The sequence below is a fragment of the Trichoplusia ni genome, chromosome 3 (assembly GCF_003590095.1).
Source record: "Trichoplusia ni isolate ovarian cell line Hi5 chromosome 3, tn1, whole genome shotgun sequence".
NCBI classification, from domain to species: domain Eukaryota; kingdom Metazoa; phylum Arthropoda; class Insecta; order Lepidoptera; family Noctuidae; genus Trichoplusia; species Trichoplusia ni.
Genome location: NC_039480.1, coordinates 9,999,843 through 10,020,087, shown reverse-complemented (window position 1 = coordinate 10,020,087; position 20,245 = coordinate 9,999,843). Strand labels below are relative to the sequence as shown.

General features: G+C 34.2%; 1 protein-coding gene across 2 annotated transcripts in view; it reads right to left on the bottom strand.

The window, feature by feature from the left end:
* Nucleotides 1–1,520: 1,520 nt before the first annotated feature.
* The window catches only part of LOC113491849 (potassium channel subfamily K member 2-like), a 45,235-nt gene continuing 26,510 nt past the window's right edge, over nucleotides 1,521–20,245 (bottom strand). The window contains exons 4-9 of one of the 2 annotated variants that reach the window (XM_026869026.1): nucleotides 11,081–11,246; nucleotides 10,478–10,567; nucleotides 9,587–9,706; nucleotides 4,685–4,758; nucleotides 4,086–4,244; nucleotides 1,521–1,685 (exon numbers count right to left, since the gene is read on the bottom strand). In XM_026869026.1, coding sequence (XP_026724827.1) covers nucleotides 1,677–1,685; nucleotides 4,086–4,244; nucleotides 4,685–4,758; nucleotides 9,587–9,706; nucleotides 10,478–10,567; nucleotides 11,081–11,246 — 618 coding nt within the window. In that variant the 3' untranslated portion in view covers nucleotides 1,521–1,676. Of the gene's footprint in view, nucleotides 1,686–1,721; nucleotides 2,069–4,085; nucleotides 4,245–4,684; nucleotides 4,759–9,586; nucleotides 9,707–10,477; nucleotides 10,568–11,080; nucleotides 11,247–20,245 lie in introns of those variants that run through there. The other variant, XM_026869025.1, reaches the window with a different exon arrangement.

The window sequence follows — 20,245 nt, the reverse complement described above, 5'->3', positions numbered from 1 at the left end:
TTGTATGCACGAGAATGCAGGTTCGATCCCCAACTCAGGCAAGTGCCAATCTGACTTTTCGATAAATGCTCACGTTCTCCAAATGGGAAAAGCCTGTCCTCAATTGGCTGGTATTTATTATGTCGATAGTTTTTAAGTCTGTTTTTGAGTCTCATAAAGAAAGACAATCTTTTGCGCTTTACCAGGTGCCGGGTCTGTGTATTGTAGATATAGTTAAAAATTTAACAGTTTTTGATCTCATTTTGTTTTTAACTGCATTTATAAATAATTTATTGTAAATAAAATACCTACATAACTATTTCTAAACATACACTACAGATGTAAGTAAACCTAAAAAAAGGTTGCTTGGCCGAAAAAGGCATGCTTTCAAAAAACATATTTTTTGTTGGAAATGTGACTTCACTTAATACCAAAAGTGGTAAAATTAATAAACAAGAACATACGAGATTTTGTGAACAGACTCATAAATAAAGGAACTAAAACTTTTACTATTCCCAGGTAAGAAAGTGTCAGTATTCGAGCCTCATGAAATGGTTGACGCTGTCAAAGAAGCCATTAGAGAAAAGAAATCCATAGAGGGAACAACACCTGAACAGGGCACAACACCTGAAGAGGGCACAACACCTGCTGAAGAGGAGGTCCTCGAAGAATCTAAAAGAAGCAAGGGGTAGATAGTTGAATATTTAGGGGTTAAGCGCTTTGTCGATGAGATGACAGACCCTCGGAATTTTAATGTTACAGAGGAGTAAGCAAATGGAGTACTCATCAAAAACTACTTTTTGGAAAACCGAAAGCGGTTGTCCCAAATACTTGCTGAGCAGCTACAATTTAGAATATTTATTGCTTTTGGTTATTTAGTTCAATGTAAAATGAAGAAGCGTTCCTAGTAGCGAAATGAATGGCTGTTGCTGTGCGATGTTTAAATAACGAAAAGCTGGTACATGTATGCAATTAGTAGAAGTACTTTGTATTTGACACTCCATTTACTTATTAATCTGTACTGACTGGTACGTAGTGGAGAAAGGTCTTTGATAAAATTTGAAGATGTTAAGAGCATGACTTGTCTTGATACCAAGGTGTTTGATCGTATACCTATTATACCTAGGTCTCCGGTAGCTGTATTTTTTGGCCTAGTGGGAATGGAACGAGGTTATGTATGTAAAGGATAGATTTGGTAGCTTCTGCATCGTTCAATGGCTCCTGTATTTAAAGTGCGAAGGTGTAGTAATAATTCTTCTCTATCATCAGCAAAGCGTATTAACCCAATAATAGGTAAAAATTCCAAAGTTTAAGAATGTTTCGATATAATGAAATGCCCGCTTCTTTCTGTAAACGATATTCTTATTTTTGTTTTTATATATTTAAATTTACCACGACTAGGTATTCCCCGTTTGTATGATTTACTTTACAATTCTGTGATACAATGTAGAATGGTTTAACATAATTACGTTTTAGTTTTGCGAATAAAATGTTATAGTTATTTCAATGTCTGAAGATTCAGGTTTTATTAGACATTTTGCTAAATAATTATAATCAAAGAAGCTGTACATAGCCGTTGACTAGTGTGTAGGAAATGGTAGGTAAATAAAAAATTGAATGAATAATATGGTCTTTTATTTCACAAATGTTCCTATTTCTCGTTGGTCAGTATTCTTGGATGATATTAGCTTTGGAACTTATTTAACCTAAAATATATACCCATAATATATACCCATAAAAAGTTAATAATATATGTCTAACATTTTTTAACAGCTTTTCACAAAACCGGTGGCAGGTTGGCAGCTGTAAATTCTTGACGGAAGAGTTATTTACAATTTGTGGGTTATGCAAGGGCTACTCAATAAAAAAGTGAAAGTAGAAATTAGATTTTGTTAAAGTCAAGGAAGTCGTAACGTCAATTTTTAATGTTATTCGCGTATTTTCATTCTCCAGCGAATAGTCTATATTTCTCTATCATAGTAGTGATGGCGGCGCCAGTGTGACGTCGTAGTGTTGCCAGCCCGCAGGACACTAGGAACATAGCTCCTTCTACGTAAAACCCGTATAAAATACGGGCGTAGCCTTTTACCTGTAATGCAAGTTATTATTGTCACACCTGAATAAATTAGTTGTTAATGTACCTAGATCACATAAAGAGTTTTTCATTCCATTGCTAAACTCTAAGCTAATAAGAAACAAGGTCCTGGATGTAAAAAAGCGTAGTGGTAAAAGTCTGCTCAAATCAAACTTGCCACGCACGATGAGGATTGCCTAATAATAAACTCGAAGTGATTCAAATGACCTTCAATACGAAAGACTATACTATATTCTGAGATGACTCAATATTACCTATATATTGTCCGTTTTCTTATCACAAAATCTAAGAAACGTGTGTCATGTCTATAAGAAAATAACATGAGGTTATTCGCAGTCGTAGGTGTACTTGAGAGTGACCTTTAGGTTTCAGGTATTCGGGCCCAACCTTTTTATTATGTCAACACTTGTGAGAAGAAAATGATTTATTATGTGACGTAGGTCCGCGAGTTACCGACGTACGGGGTTCAGGATGGGAAAGAAAAATATATGAGAAATTGTGAGGGGTCACTCGAGTTTATCTTTATCAATGTTAGAGGAACATAAGAATGTAGGTCCGCAGGTATAATATTGCAGTTTATTGAAGACGATAGGTATCTTGTGAAGACAAGAGAAGAAAGAAGACCAGTGAACGTTGTGTGGTAGTTAAACGGTGAGGTATGCGTTTTACAGAGTGTGACGTTCAATTTAAAGATAGGATTCGAACCTGTGACAAAAACGATTGAATTCAATCAGTGCTGTTACCTTTTAGGAAACAAAATAGGCACGTAAATAGGCTACTTGACTCATACTTAACTTCATACATCGAATGAGTTTTTCCTTTAGTACTTGACATAGGAAAACGTAAAAAAGCGATATCGTGAAATAAAAGATTAATAAATAAAATTAATAAAATTAAATAAGACGAGTGAAAATACTGTCGACCTGTTATGACGTCATTAATATACGAAAACAACGAAACGTCAATTGTCATAATCGATCTGTTAATTGTGCACTGAGTAGGAATGTACATAACATGTATTTAACATCAAATAAAACATCGATGTTTTAACATCGATGGATGGACTTCGATATCATCTAAACATCGATGTTACCTTAATAAAATATCGAAACGTAAATTATTCTTTTACGTTTCAGTGTGCAGTAGGTGTACTAGCTTCAAGAATAAATATTTATTAGCAGATGATCAAGTTTCAACTAGATATTTTCTACTCTACTTGATGACACTGATCAAAATATTCGGCTCAAAGTTCAAAGCTCACAGCCGTATGAATAAGTTTGTTTTTAATTTCATTTAATTTGAGTTTTGAAAAAATCTCGTCACTGTCATACACTTGATGAGTGAGGTGTTGTTAAAATTCCATCTACTGGTCAATCATTTTAAACACAGTGCCTCTCTAATTACTTGTCATTGGCGGAATCGCTGCGCTTCCATGCAAAAGATTCCAAGAAAAAGATAAGTGAATAATATTTTTTATTACAAAGTGTTTCTAAAAAATACTGAGAATTTTAATTTTTCCTATTATTTTTGTTATTTCTACTGCATTTATCTAATAATTAAAACTTTTCATAAATATAATAGACAGTTTTATTTGTTTCCAAAAACATCGATGTTTTCAAAATATCAATGTCTTACCATCTACCACCATTTATCGTACATAGATACTTTTGATTCGATGTTAACATCGATCATCCCTAGCACTGAGCTGCCATATTGTTGTTTACATGTATTTCTGACGTCACAGCACAGATAATTTGTCGAATAACATGGCGGACAGCGTTTTCCCCGGTTTTTTAAATGAAGATTTCAATATTTTTAGGCTTAAAAACAAAATTTCAGATATATTTTTTTATAATTGAATAATAATTAATCGTTTAGGACAGAAAAAAAAGAGTCAAGTAGCCTCTTATTCCGATGTGGCTGAAAAATCTTGGTTCGTAGATAATCAGTTTTTTTCCGACTTCTGTTACTTTTTGACTGTACATGCACTAATACCGAAGGTCATAAATACCTGATTTAATCCCCCACTAGTAGTGAACTCTAGCGGGAACAGGAGTGCGTCCATATAGGAGCTGCCACGAGCAAATCCAAACGCGGCTACGCCGAACAAGTAGTATAAAACTGCGGCTAGAGGTACGCTGCGACACGCTCCCAATACGCAGATTAATCGCTGAAACATTTCAATAGGCAGGTATATTTAGGTGGTCTAATTTAGTGCCTATTCAGCTGTACTTTGGTAAAGGCATTCAGGCAGTAATTCAGTAAGATATAGGTAAAACACTCAAACTTTAAATAAATAGACATAGGTATTGAATTTATAGTCAAACGCATGCAGGTATATGTACGTAGTTGGTAAGCGTGGAAGAAAAAATATTTGGTCATAATGTAATAAAAAATCAGCTCCTCTCCATATCCATACATTTGTACTCTGTCTATATAAAAATTAAATCGGATGCATCCTTAATAGGTATATATAGGAACCTGCACGTTAAAACCTAGTTAGATATATAAACCCTAGGTAGTTAGGTTTGATAAGCCCTTAATTCTAGAAGTAACCAATTTATCTTTTCACAATCCCGATAGCAAGGAATTAATCAATGTAATCCATACCATTATTTTTGTGGCAACACCGCTCCTGTTTGGTGACTTCAAAACTTCTGAACTTCGGCTACAGTTGGGGCTCCCTGAAACGAAATAATCTTAATGACTGTAATCTGTAAACCCAAGTTTTTTTGCGAGGTTTTCCTTATACTTTTTATAGCTTTTATTTCGTCAACTGTAGGGGTAGGTTTTATAGTGTCATTCGATAAGGTAGGCAAAAAATAATGATGTGAGTTTTAACATAAACAAATAAACTACTAGTTTATTTAACACATGACCTTATCATTATTTTCTGTCACTTTCTATATTAAACTGAGTTTTTATATAGAAAAAAAAAACAACATGATTTATATGAACCCAAATAATTCTTTTTGTTTTTAAGTACACAACTTTCCCCTTAAAAACTGTTAATATGAATTAATAAACTCAACACAATACAAGGCGCATAAAATAACCAATCTCCTGAATAAAATATCAAGTAATTTCCTATTTTAATCAGTAATACGATAATTTCAGTGTTACCATGCTAAAATTTACACTCCATTGGCGTAGAACCAAGCCAAAACGCTAATCCTAGATCCACCCGTTCTCCGTTGATTTACCAAATAGATACCGCTCTCTATTGTAGGCTACAACAATAACTCATTCATTATCACTCTAGCCCGCGCCAGCAACCGTTAGCCTAATAAAGTACATTATCGCTGAACAAGCGGTGAAACAACCTATTATGGTAATTATCGGATGCGGCCGCCATAGACTTAAAAATTTATACAGTGGACCGAGCAAACTAATAAAGAGAAGCGACCTGTATAAATTATCGGTATTATGCAAAGATAATAAAATCAAACTAGAATTTTACGGGGTTTGGATCGCTGAAAACGTGTGAAATAAGCTTTCTTTTTATTCATATATTTCCATGAATTTGAGCGGTTTGACTGAACAATGGTCGTTTCAGGTCTTTCTGGACCAAAGACAGTAGAAATTGCTAAATCGAAATAGAATAGAAAGCTTCAAAATTCTTCGAAGCGAATAGCGATAGGCCTTGCGTTACAGCGCCCCACACGGCATAATGCGGTGTCTCTGTTTTACACCTATATACCATAGGAAGGTCAATCAATCTAGCCTATCCCGGTTCAATGCTGGACTTACGCTTTTGCCACGCTACGCCAGAAAACCCAGTCTTCCACCTTACACGTCTAGTCCAAGCCAGCTACCATTTTAGGTCAAAGGTCCATCGGGAGAGCATCCTTTAAGAGGTCGGCTACTCAGAAGTCAGGTATGAAAAAGAGCTGTAAGTACCAAGCTTCCGATGCTTATTTCCCTTTCCTTTATGAGTCTGTGAGGCAGTAGAATGGTAGGCTTAAGCGTTGTTAATTCTGTTAATACTGTGTTTAATCTTTACTGGACCACGACCATCGCACCCGCTACTGTTGTTAAGGGGAAGAGAAGAAATAAAAGTCATAATACAAGAAAAACATCTTTAAGTTGATTTTTAAAACGAAGATGAGGTGAAGTTTTCTTTACCAAATGTTCAATAAAATTAATTAAAAGTACAATGAACATACTGAACATACTGACTCATTGATCTGCCTAGCCTTAATCAAAGCTTGCAAGAAGAAAAAAGTGTGACGAAAGAGTGCTCAAGCTAACCGAAGGATTCTGATAAAAAACCAATCAAATGCGAGTCATCTGAAAATTCAGCTGCTAAGGACAATCATCGAAGAATAAGTAATCTAATCTTGTTTCAATTTCGTGCTCGAACCATAAAACTCAAAAACCATAATCCGAGTTAGATTTAAATTATTTATAGAAGTTGTTGTCAAAATGCCCTTGACGGCGGAAAATACCTGAAACATTAGACGCTCTTATCGTTAAGCGTAAATATTATCTTAAGTAAGAGCATTTTTCGCCCAAAACTGGCTTTAGGACAAAAGGCTTCGCGTTAAACCATCAGCTACAGAGTCCGCAAACAGCACCGCGGTACAGTTGATAAAATATTTACCGACGACCGATACTGGGTATCACATTTACGCGAATACTCGGCAAACAGGTTCGCTTTGTAATTATATTATGGACGGACGACTATTGCACATATCTACGGAGTACAGCTTCAATTGAATTCCCAAACCCAGCAAATAATTGGCTTTTAAATTTCGATGTTTCGTGGAATGGTTGTTTATTGATAACTTGATTCTAAGTGCAATGCTTGGAATCGAGTTTTTTATATTTACTGATATATTTTTTGATTTATTTGAATGATTGAACTTTAGTTTGAGATGTAATGGGGCTTCTGCCAGGGATTATTCATTTCATAGAGCGGGAAGATTCCGCAATACTGTAAAACTGTAGATTGTAGAGATAAAACGAAATTGGGCTTTTTTATTAAAGATTCAAGATTCAAGATTTATTTATTGTTTGTCACAGGTGGAAATTCAGCTCTTAAAATTAGTGTTATAACAAAGTATCACTGTAACATACCCATGTGGTGTACAATCTTTAAAATTTACAATTACTTGTCAAAAGAAAAACAAAATGAAATCATTAAAGTAACATAATAACCATTAGAGAAAATAAATTAAATATGAAAATCAATTGGTATTTGTCATAATTATTGCATCATTAACGTCATCTAATATATAAAATTCCCGTGTCACGATGTTAGTTACCGTACTCCTCCGAAACGGTTCAACCGATTCTTATGAAATTTAGTATGCATATTGGATAGGTCTGAGAATAGAACAACATCTATTTTTCATACCAGTAAGTGATAAGGGTTGCTCACACTAAAAAAAATATTTAATTTTGTGGACGAAATTGTTTTGTTTTTATTTTTTTTTATAATGTGACATTAAAAATACATATAACTAGAAAAAAAAAAATCGGCAGAACAACGTTTGCCGGGTCAGCTAGTATTAAATAAATTTTAGTCAAAAACATTTGTCACTGAATTAATTGATGTCAAAAAAAAAAGAAATAGAATAAATAAAAATAACAATAATATAAATCGTCATGACAAGTGTACAAAATAGTCAAGGCAATATAATATTCATTACCACTACATTACAGATAAATACATTAAACAATAACTAACACTTTTCATTATCATAATACCATTAAATAAATTTCAGTCCAGACATTTGTCATTAAAGAATTCATTAATTGTATAATATGCTTTCTGTATCAGTAGTTTTTTAAGTTTGTATTTAAAAGTAGCTAATGTTTCAGTGGTTTTAATAAAGTCTGGCAATTTATTATAAATTTTCACACCCATACCAAATATGGATGATTTAAACTTAACTGTTCTACTCTTAGCTGCCTTAAGGTCATTTTTATATCTTGTACTTCTCATAGTCTCATAATTACTGATATCTCGCTTTGTGATTGAGGCTGCTTCCAATATAAACATTGACGCTAGGGTTAAGATTTTTAGTCTTCTGAATTCTGTTCTGCATGAATCGGTCTGTTTATGCCCACATAAACTTCGGATACATTTTTTTTGGGCTCTGAATGCAAATTCTCTGTTAGTAGAGTTACCCCAACACAGTATACCATATTTTAGAGTAGAACCCACATATGCATGATAAACATTGAGTAATACGTTTTCATTTACAATTCTTCGAAGTAAATAAAATGGAAGCGTTTCCTTTAGAAACCATGAAAGCTCATGAAACACCTGCATCAATACAATTATGAAACTGGCAAGCTTCATCCGGAACAAAAATGAGTTTTTTTTTTTAATACACATCTCATATTCAACTTTATGCTATAAAACTCGATTTAACGATTTAGCTATACATCTATGGTCACAATTTATGTCATATTATATAAGTGCCGATAAAAGTTAACGTTGATTTTTAATTGGTCACAGAATTACATAGTAAACTATTCACGATATTTCATTTGTAATTGTGTTCTGACTTAAGGCTTCTTGCTCCCTTCAAATGACTTTTTAAAGTAATTTATTATACTTAAAACCGTAAAAACGTCGGCAAAACTTTGTCTTTTTATGAGTCATTAAGAAATCTGTATACGTTTTATAGGTTTAACTTTTCAACTATTTTTAACGATTCCTGGACGTACAATGTACGTTTCTAATTACATTAGGCATTTTGAAACGCGCACCGCGGCTGGCGGAATTGTAGTGGTGAATCTCATTGCACATTGCCTCTATTAAATCCGATGATGCTAAACACATGCCAACCGCGTGTTATAGAATAGACTATTTGCTAACTTAGTTGTTACACTTAATATTGTTATCATATGTGCTACATAGAATTAAGTCTACTCTACTGTCTTTAGCGTAAAAATATTTTCTTTTGTCTAGAACTAAAATAGGAAATCGTATATTGTAAACAAAGTACTTATAAAGTGTGCTCTCCTTTACCGAAATTGTCTACATGCTGTACGCATATTCTTTCAATTACAGTTGGGTGTCTTTGCAATTCAAAGATTAAATTCGTTACTGCAAGAGTTGTTATACTAAACAATACATACTCTTATATCTTAGATCTGGTTAGCGATTCATCGGCTTCTTTAACAGACGAATAAACTCCAAAGAACGCCACTATGATGAAAGTAACTCTTTGATGTCATGGTATAGACAATTTGACATCGCATAGGGATATAGAGCTTCAAATCTATGGGAATGACATTTCTTTTTTACAAAGAACGTGACTTTGACTTGATAGTTCAATGGGACTAACAAAGTTACATGTTATTTGAACAACGTTAAAACGTATGCAAATGATATTATCTTATAAATAAATCTCTTGATCGTTAGTATCATCAACCTATGTCATCGAGAATTTCGTACAGAAAATACTTGGGCGTTTTAACAAAAATAAACTAATCGTGGAAAATTTGAGAATAATCAAGACAAAAACGTCCCAATGTTCCTGGACTATTTATTACCTGTTCCATTTTGCACCGCAGTTTTTCCCAAAACGAAGGGTCGTTTGTCCCGTAGTTTGCTTTTTAATCGAATCATGTAACGCTCAACGTGTACAACGAAACACATGCTGCTGTTCAGCACTGAAACAATATTCCACATTGACTACAAACACCCTTAAAAGCTTTCAAGAGCTTCATAAATTGATATGTTGGAAAATTCAATACGTCCTGCTTACGTAGAATAACGGCTTGGAAAATGTACGGAATATGGACGGAAAATTGAAAATAGTATGCAAAAATATTGTCTAAGTTTGACGTTGGAAATATTAGAATGGCTTCAGTGGGCGTTTGTTCTTATTTTATAGTGAGATACATTGTCTTTTGAAAGTGTCCATCTTTTGCAAGCTTTTTATCCCTTTTTGTCCCATTTGTCTGTAATCGAATCTTGCTAGTTAAATTTTATATACTTTCCGATAACCGATTGAGGTAAAATTTTAACAGCATACGTATATTGCGTGACTATGCAATATAATTATATGAATTAGAGCTAATCTGATGCTGGACCTGGAAGCTGGCCATAAGAGCTCCGCTAAAAATAGCATTGACTTTAGATTCGTAATTCCTCTAAAGTACGTCGCCATAGCAAATTTTGTGTGGCTTTGCTATCCCAAAGCAAAAAAAGCAATCTATAATATGTTTTTTCAAGTTTTATACTTTTTTGTTTACCTAATAATAATGTTGCTCTATCCAGCAGAGCATATAGGCTCTTCATTATTCTAGAATTTCTCTCTTATTTTACCAAATAAAACCCTTAGATTACGTACTCATTCGCAGACATAATGTCAAAAAACAGAATCATTTGAAACGTTCCAATGATTCTAAAAATAAAGCAAACAATTCTCAGCTTCTTACTCAAATAAATATGTGTGGGTATAGCGAAGAAGGCGTATATTAGCGCGGCGGATCTTCCCCAGAGCGTCTGCGGCACCGGAGCACCGAAGCCTGTAATGTTATTTGCATATTTTATTATATGAATAATCAGGAATGCTTACATTAACGTTGGATTTACTTAGAATTGCTGACTTCATTCTGGTAACATACCGACAGGACGGAGAAAACCTTGAAGTGATGATTAGAATACATATCTAAGGAATACGCTGTCGATTGATATCTCAAATCAAATTATCGCTTTATTGGTCTTAATATCAATCAATCAATTCAGCCTAGCGGGATCTAATTCTGGGCATAGGTCTCCCCCAAGTTGCTACAACACAAGGAAAATTCCAAGGCAGGTACTAGTATTGCCCTTGTGCGTCATGAATTGCTTGCATCGAGTAAATCCGGGACACGTTGACGGTGGTTCAGGTTTAGTCAGTAAGAGTCTGACACTAACCGCTTCTTCCCCAGAGGAGGTGGGTGTCCATGAGAATAAGAAGGATGGTCAGGCGCTAGTAATGCCCAATGTGGCCCTTAGCTCACTGCTAGTTCAGTAAGTAGATGATAGCTGGAACTTACCCAAAGCAGTCATAACGTACACAACAAAAAGGAAGGTCCCGGACAGGTCCCAGTATTGCCCGGGATGTATACGAGCTCCTTGGCTCACAGCCTGTATGGTCAGTTGCTTCTCGTCTTGTAACCGCCTCGCTATTGCTCTCTTCCATTTGGGAGAAAGTGGTGTAATCTGAAAACAATTTATTTTCAACCAAAGGCAAAAGTTATTTGAACTAAGGTAGGGAACAAAAGCCGAGTGAACACTGTCAGGTTTTCCGAGAGATCAAGTTCCTTCTGGAACACGCACGCTGTAATATTTATTTCTTAAACGCACGCTTTGGTGTCGAATTCAAGACCTTTGACTTGGCAGTCAACAAAAAAAAACATGCTTCTAATAATACTATGTGGGCCGATAAACATCTGAAGCAGCTTGTCAATTTCACTTTGTCCTTCAATATCTGTTATCGTACCTAACGTTATCTTCATTGTCACAGATACTTCTCAAATCCTAAATCAATCGAAGAATGGGAAACTCAGTCATCTATGAGTTAACAATACAATAGTAATAAGGGCTTACTAGAGCACGACTTAACTCGATTTGACGGATAACGGATACAATACATAAATTCAACCCGCCCGGGTATAACCGGGTGGCTTCTGATTAATTGCCCGGCTCAGCTAGTGGCGAACAAATTTAATTCAAGTAAGTACGAGCGGTTTTCTGCGCCATTAGGTGACCTCATTGCCCTATTAGTTAAGTTCGAACGGTTTTCTATAAGGCTACGTACCGTATGAGCTACAGTTCAGGACAGAAAAAGTGGGCAAAGGAAAAAATTTTTAGGTAGGGTTTACCTGCCGAATAACACGACTAGTTTCGGCGGGGTCTTTCGAAACGACGTGGAGAATTTGTACGACCTGATCGGTTGGTTCGAAAACTGGTTAGACGATCTCAATAATTAAGCTTGTAAACTGGTGTTAACCCACTATAAACGTTACAATAACGTTGATATCACAAAGGTTATAATAAAACAAAAACATTAATAATTTCTAAGTATGAGGACTTTATCATGACTTTCGAAATTATGTGTTACGAAACACTTAATAGTAAATCTAAAAACAATTGACAATCAAAATTTTTGACAACTTAAGGAAGTTATGATATAAAAGTGACCGTCATGTAAATGAATAAAAACGGTTTATTTATTTTTTACAACTTATCAGTTTATCTTACTGAGAGGCTCTCCTGTAAAGAATAAACTAAATAAACAAGTTCTGCTGACGTTCCTCGCGCTATTTATAACATCATAAAACCTTTCTGCCAGCGGAAATAACTAATCATGTCGGAAAAATAAGGGCAATCTTCAATCTAGAGAAAACTAGATTGTTGTGTTCTAAAAATATGGAACTAGTTGGTTTCATGTTTTGTACCACGAGTAAAGAAGTGTACAGGCTTTTCTTCGATGTTTTGTAATTGACTAGCTGCAACCCTCGTTGCTGCCCGCCGTTTACAGACACTCAAAAATTTAATATTTAAAAGGCATTTGAATCATATTAAGACATAACAACATTATTTTTATTATAAATCACTTTTATCGATAAATAAAGTAAAATAAATTCATGAAAGTGATGGTGAAATTCGAAATTTTAATTTTGATATAGAAGCATAGACTAGACTAGAATCGCTCTATCATTGGCGCCAGGCCAAAGGTAGGTAGACTTTGTGCTGATAAATAAGTCAGAACCCGCGATGTTCAATAGTCAATGTATTTATCCGATATTATTAAAATTATTCTAGTCGTTTGCGCTTGAAGTTACGCACACAGATACTTACTCGTTTCTAACCTCTGTTATGATAAAAACAAGAGGGAGCTGTTTTCACTCGTTTCTTTATTTAATGTGATTCTTCTACGCTAGAGAATGTAGGGCAAATTGCAATTGCTACATCCAATTATGTACTAATGTATGACTTGAGAATTTCCTCCGAGAACAATTCTTTTGTAACTACATTCAGAACTCATTTTAACTGAAAAGGCGAAGTTTAGTCATAAATTGAAAAATTCTTGGCTTTTCTAAAAGGAAGTTTTAGTTCTCTGCTAAAAATACCTTTGAGAAAGATGTGATGATATGAGGTTCGAATTAGCATAATGTCTATTCATTTTATGCTCATACGAGTAGTTTTAAAGAAGAGCTATTTATTTAGAGGAATAGTTTTCAAAAAAAAAAGGTTTTTAATAACGCAATTTCTATCCTTTTTTAGCTACCCTGTGGTAAATTAAGATGCTATTTTTCAACCGATTTAAAAACCCTAAGGGTTCTTCATTTGTGTGTATCTACTTATGTCTTTTATGTTTCTTACTTTTGGCTTTGGAGTCGGTGTATCGATTTCGATGATTCTTTCATCTTTTTTAATTATCAGTCACAAAAAAATACTACAAAATGTATTGGTGTAGTTGTTCGAGTATATTTTCGAAAACAAATATCTTTCAGTAATTTGTATGCAACGAAACGTTCATTGCAAATAGGTACCATTATTAAATTAAAAACAAAACGTGCACGTCTTTTGTTTTTGTTGCACGAACATGCTGACGTAGACAGATAGTCCGACTAATTGCAAACTCCGTACTAGCGACTTACCATCGCCTTATAGAGTAAAACCTGTCCTTGTCGAAGCGAGACAGAGCATTAGACGATGTAGAGCGCTCTCTCGCTTTCACTACATAGCTTACTTATAGAAGTGGTAATCGCTGTGATATTTAGATAACAGTGAAATTGTATTAATTACCAAGAATTCTTTTATGAAACCTCCCTAATGTTTTCCTTTGAATGTGTTGCCTTATTTAGTTGGAGGTTTTAATGAAGGTTTGGAATACAAGTTATTTGTAAAAAGAAGACACATCAAAATGGGCTTTTAAAGCAGGATTGTAGTGCTAGTGAGACAGTACTCAACACTACAAACCGCGAAGCCTAGTTTTAAATTGAAAAAAATCTGCAGTTATATTCTGTTTTTTATGGGACTAGCGACTCAAGCAGTAGTTTGGTTTTATAGACTGGAAGCCCCCAACATAGGTGGGAAAAGGCTAGGCCGATGATGGTGAAGCGACACAAGCAGTACAATTTTCTAAAGTCACGATGTACAGTGTAACATCCGAATACCACCGAAACAGTTCAATGGAACCCGAACGAAATTAATCAGAAATAGTCAAAAAAGGATAAGTAAGATAAAATATAAGAAAATATCTTAAAGGTGATAAATAGTAGGTACGGGCGTAAACAACCTCCCAAGAAGTAATTAATTATACCTATGTATACCGTGTATACCGTGTTGTTTGACAAATGAATAACGAAGCTACAATATATGACGGGCCTGTTGGTCTAGTGGTTAGTGACCCTGACTGCTATACCGGAGGTCGTGGGTTCGATTCCCGCCCAGGACAAATGTTGTGTGATGAGCATGATCATTTGTTCTGGTGTCTGGGTGTAATTTATCTATAATATGTATATAAGTAAGTTTATCAGTTGTCTGGTTACCATAACACAAGCTCTGCTTAGCTTGGGATCAGATAACGGTGTGTGAGTTGTCCCAGGATATATTATATATTACTATATATTTAATCTATTTTATTAGCTTGATATTAATTCTACTGAAAAATGTCATTTTTAATAAAAACAAACAGACAAGAATAGTTTCAAAAAACTTCATAAAAACTTCGACTTCAATGAAATAAAACTTGGAAACAAATTTTCTTGAAACTGTTTTCTCTAACTGATATTTTCATTGTTTAATTAAAATTAAAGTAGAAGGACGAAAAACATCAATTTATTTTGCAAGACGAGGATCTTAATTTATTGAAATACTTTTTGAAGTGCATTTGTTTTCATCGCATTCATTTGAATGCAATCAGAAAATTCAATTACAGAGTAAGAAAGAATTTACATAGTTGAAACCATTTAAATTAATTGTTTTAGTCGTTAGCATCTGTTTACTGTTATTGTATCTTTAATAGTTAGGTGCTCGTAACTGTACTGTAAATTGATCGAGCACAAGTCAAAATACGCTCATACGGTCGGAGGATGGATGGGTGACCATATGTATATGGCATATATGTCATAACGAGCTCCTCCGTGTTTCGGAATCTACGTTAAATTGAAGTTGTCCGCTGTTATTTATACATCTTGGACAGTAGTGAAACTTAGAAGCTAAAAAGTCTAAAAACCAGTCTTGGTACGATTACCTAAAATCAAATCATATCCGCAGGTAAAAACGACTTATTAAAGATTACCCTTTATGTATATTTGTACTTTTTTTACTCTTTGGTCAAATATTTTTGTCCTGCAGTGTTTAATGCTTGTTCGATAGCCGAGTCATTAGGTGGGTGTTGTCAAGTGCATTGCTGGAGAGAGCTTACGTCGTCGTCTAACACTTAGGTATGTATGGCCGTCTAACGACCTTAATCTATAGAATGTTAATGCTATTAGGTTCTTAGGCCATAAACCTATTACTTTCTAATATTTTTTTTTTTTTCTTAATCTTAATTCTGTAGAATAGTTATGATAGGTCAATGATTAGTTTTATTGACATAAATTGGACAGTTCTATTGAATTGTGGCCAAAATCAATAAGGTAAAAGATTTTGCACATTATAATTACGGAAATCTCGTGTCGCAAATTCATACCGCACTTGACCGGTTTTCTGTACTTTCAAACCCTTACTATTATATGTATACGCTGGTATATACACGCAACTTAATTTAAAAATAACGTTTACCTTAGCAAAAATTCTATAACAGCAAAACCTCCCACTTTTCTAAAAAAAAAAGAGCAATATTTGTCAGCCCCGTCATGTCTAAATCTGTTTAGACACGCCGTTCTTTCTTATCTTATTTTGGTGTCAACTGTACACTTAACGTAGGGGTGTGCAAACTGATAAGGCATCGTCGACCTTTCAGGGCTGTCACTACTCAAGGTTGACACGTCGATATTGTAGCTTCAGATTGACAAGGGTCGAAAAATTGGAAACTAGGGTTTTGGCGAAAAGATACCAAACTCGGAAATTCATTTATGAACATCAACATGCTTGAGATTGTTTCTGTGAAAATTTCGTTATAGCATTACCAGGATATGAGAAACTGTTAATGTGTTTGTGTTAACTAATTAAAATCGTGTGTACTTAGAATTAAGACATTTACATACTCAATACAATATGTCTATTAATAAGTTTAATTTGTAAAACAAAATTATTCTATTCCAGAGGTATTTATATTACCTCTGGAATGCTTTTTCAAAACTGTTTAGTGTTAACTACGAGTCTCAATCGAAATTGTGTCTATAAGTCTAAATAACAGTTTAAAACTTATAACTATTTTATCTAGCATTCAGACAATGATCTGTAATTCAATTTTTTTGATTAAAGACTCATGAGCCAAATACGCGGGAGTAAACCGATGTATTTTTAAATTAATATTAATATTCATTCTTTCCAACTGACCTATTAGCAACGTAATACAGTTTATCCTTTACATACCCCTTGAAATTGTAAACAATCATAATAAAAATAACCGAGTTTTGAACACAAACGGTTAAGTAGAGTCGTTGTGTTTTTATGACTGAATGCCTACAGCCTTGTAACTCGCTATAATTGTGACTGTACTTTCTCAACCAGGTTTACAAGCGGTTAAGTCCCGTAAAAGCCTTCTGGTTTTATGTTGTTTTGTATTAGAATTTGTCTGCGGCTTTGCTTGAGGTTTTGAGATAAAACTCAAAGTAAGATGCTAAGTGTAGTCATTTAAAACTCTACCAAATTAGATTAGTCGTTTGTTATATTACGATAATTTCCATTTACTGTGTAGGCAATGATAATAGCACGGCATGACGTCTATTTTGCTAATGCGGATTAATTACAGCCTCCTCAGATAGTTTAAAAATGATACATTTTTCTATCTTAGGCTCTAACCTACAACTATGCAAATAATTGCTAAGCCGACATTATCAATTTTCTTTCTACCCATTTCCATCCTATCTTTTCTATTTTATGTGTTTCACCAATGTAAAATGTTTCATCGGTGCACATTACAATAAAATGAAAATATTTTTCGTCCACTTTTTAAACGTTAATGAACGTCTCTTGTAACGTGTTTCCGAAATCTCCAGTAATCACATTATAATCCATTATCTATCATTATCAGTATAATAAGTAAATAACATACAAGTAAACTTTTAATAGCAATCGTAACATTAAACTACATTTCATCTTATGTATTTAACTTTACATAAAATTTGATCACACTACATAAACAGACGCACAAAAGCTCCTAAATATATTTACGTCATCACAACAACCATCTAATGCCAGGAATACCAACTTCCTTATTCATTTACATACATACCGTGTAATAAACAGTGTACAAACACAGCTTAACGAATTCACTACTTTGCATAATTAACCATGTCACTCATTGTTGAGTGATGATAAAACTAATACAGCACCAAGACGGGCGTGCCGCGCCAAGATAAACTGCTTTGGGACACTATTTTGTTCATTTATTTTCGTGTACTAAGAAATCTTCTTTTAATGATTTTGAGAGTAACCGACAAAAATGAGAGATATTTGAGATATTTTTGAGCTAGTGACAAAACTAAAAATAACTTAAGGGATATATAAAAAAATCTATGTTTTATAGCGCTAACAGTTGTCAAGACATTACAGATAAGTTTTTAAATAGCTATAAATACATTAACTAAATAAAAAAAATATCCTGTAAATAACCCTATTATTTAATGCGCTTTCATTTGAGTTCGCTCAAAGTATTCTTTTCCACTTTCACTCACTACAACTATTAAAAGGCTCAACCGATTTTATTATAAATCACCTTTAATACAACACAAACTAATATGAAAGGTTCAATCATGAAATGTATTTTTTTTGTTCGTGTTTATATTGTTGATGCGCCTAAATAAATAAATCAGTTCAGGAGCTATGAGCCGCAGACAGACGAACAAAAAGACACGTAAAATACAAAACAACCCTCTTTTGGGTCGGGGGTTAATATAATACCAAGAAGTAAACTTAAACTCTACATTATAACGTAGTTTATAACGTTAACCAGTAAGTAGTAACTGTGGTACAAATGACAAGGGTTCTAGGTTCTATTATGACAGTTGAATAGTCCTGTAAATCATTAAGGCCGACCCTCATATAAAGAAAACCACAAGACACGCGTTGTTGCAAATGAAACTTGTAGCACCGTAGCCTTGTAGCGCGTAGCATTGTAGCACCGTTACGACGTAGAGCGTAGCGATGTTTTGTTCTGTTTAGTTTGTGCTAATTAACTTTTGTATGAAGTATTGCTATGTAGCTAATGAGCGTGTGGAATGTGTTCTATTTAAAAAGAAGATGTTAGAAATGCAGTACTTCAAAAATACTTCAAAAAGACTTGCTGTCCGGCGAAAATTCCGTGGTTGTACTATAAACCGACAAGAATTTTGACCGTTTTCAAGCATATCCACATACTTAAAAGTCCTTTTCAATAATGTGACCTTACATTTTAACAAGCAAAGAGAAACCTCACTCAAACATTTTCCCAAAAATTCACGAACTAAAAATCGGTGAACAAAATTTCACATATTGTTGCATAAATAACTTCAGCACAGCTGAAGCTTAAAATGCATGCGAAATTGTCGGCGTTCATTTTTCATTTCAAACTATTTAAATTCAAATTTTGTGAACTGTAAGAGCGTTTCGCTTCAGTTCAACCGTATTTTTAGGTTCTATATTTACATGTGAGGAAATTGGATTTTTGTTAATGTCAGTGGTTGGCCAGAAGGACTACTACTTTCGTTTAAAGTGGCTTTTTTGAAACTTTGAAAGAGAGATGGCGCTCTATGACGAGTAGAGCACTATCTCTTTTTCTCAACTGTACCAGTACTTTTTTAAGATGTAGTGACAGCCCCCCTGTCGTTCTTCTGTCGTTAAGTGTACATCGATTTATTTACTGTCGATCAAATTTTAACGAGCTAGAGAAATGGGACAAGGCGTCGTGGGTGTACGTGGAAAGGTCAAATGATATTCAACACGACGTGTGCTATATTTGATTTGGCAGTTTTTTGGATCTGTTTATTATAGAAGTTAGAGTCAAAAATCAAATTCTCGATATAACTAAACTATCCAAACAAATAATTTGTATTTCTTAGGAAACCATAACATACTATTTTACTTTAAATAATTTGAAATCTGTACTAATATATAAAGCTGAAGAGTTTGTTTGTTTGTTTGAACGCGCTTATCTCAGGAACTTACTGGTCCAAATTGAAAAATTCTTTTTGTTTTTAATAGACCATTCATCGAGGAAGGTTATAGGTTATAAACCATCGCGCTGCGACTAATAGGAGCGAAGATACAATGGAAAATGTGAAAAATACAGGGCAGGTATAAATCATAACTTATATCTTCTATCCACGGGGACGAAGTCGCGGGCAACAGCTAGTTCATTTCTATAGTTAGAAATAAGACCTAAGACCTACCTAAAAATAAGAGCGAGTGTAAATAATTTTCAAACTTTCTTAAATTAATCCCCACCAACCCTAAAACAGAACTATTAAATAAACAAAACAACGAATTCTCTAAATTAAATACAGTCTCGAAAATCTAAGCGGGATAAATTATTTAGCCACAGGAATCTTAGCGCGAGTTGCTTAGGTTGCAACCACTGTCATTTACTCAGCGTTCTTGAATTCTTAACATCGAATCAAAGGACAGAATTCCTGAGGATTCCGGAATTCGCGGGACTTACAAAGTCGACAACCCTGTCCTGCTGGCAGCTCGCTTTAGCTATACGAGCCAACCCTATTTATGAAATTTAAGAAAAATATTTGTTGCTATATTTGAACTAGTGTAGTGCTAGTATTTGAAATAGTATTGATTTTATTGGAGTATGTCGCTTCATACATACTCAAATGATATTAAGGTTTTTGTTTAATGGTTTAGTTATCTATACTCTATACTAATATATAAAGCTGAAGAGTTTGTTTGTTTGTTTGTTTGAGGGCGGTAATCTCAGGAACTATTGGTCCAAATTGAAATCAAATTTAAAAATTCTTTCTTTGTTGAATAGACCATTCATCGAGGAAGGCTTTAGGCTATAAACCATCACGCTGCGACTAATAGGAGCGAAGATACAATGGAAAATGTAAAAA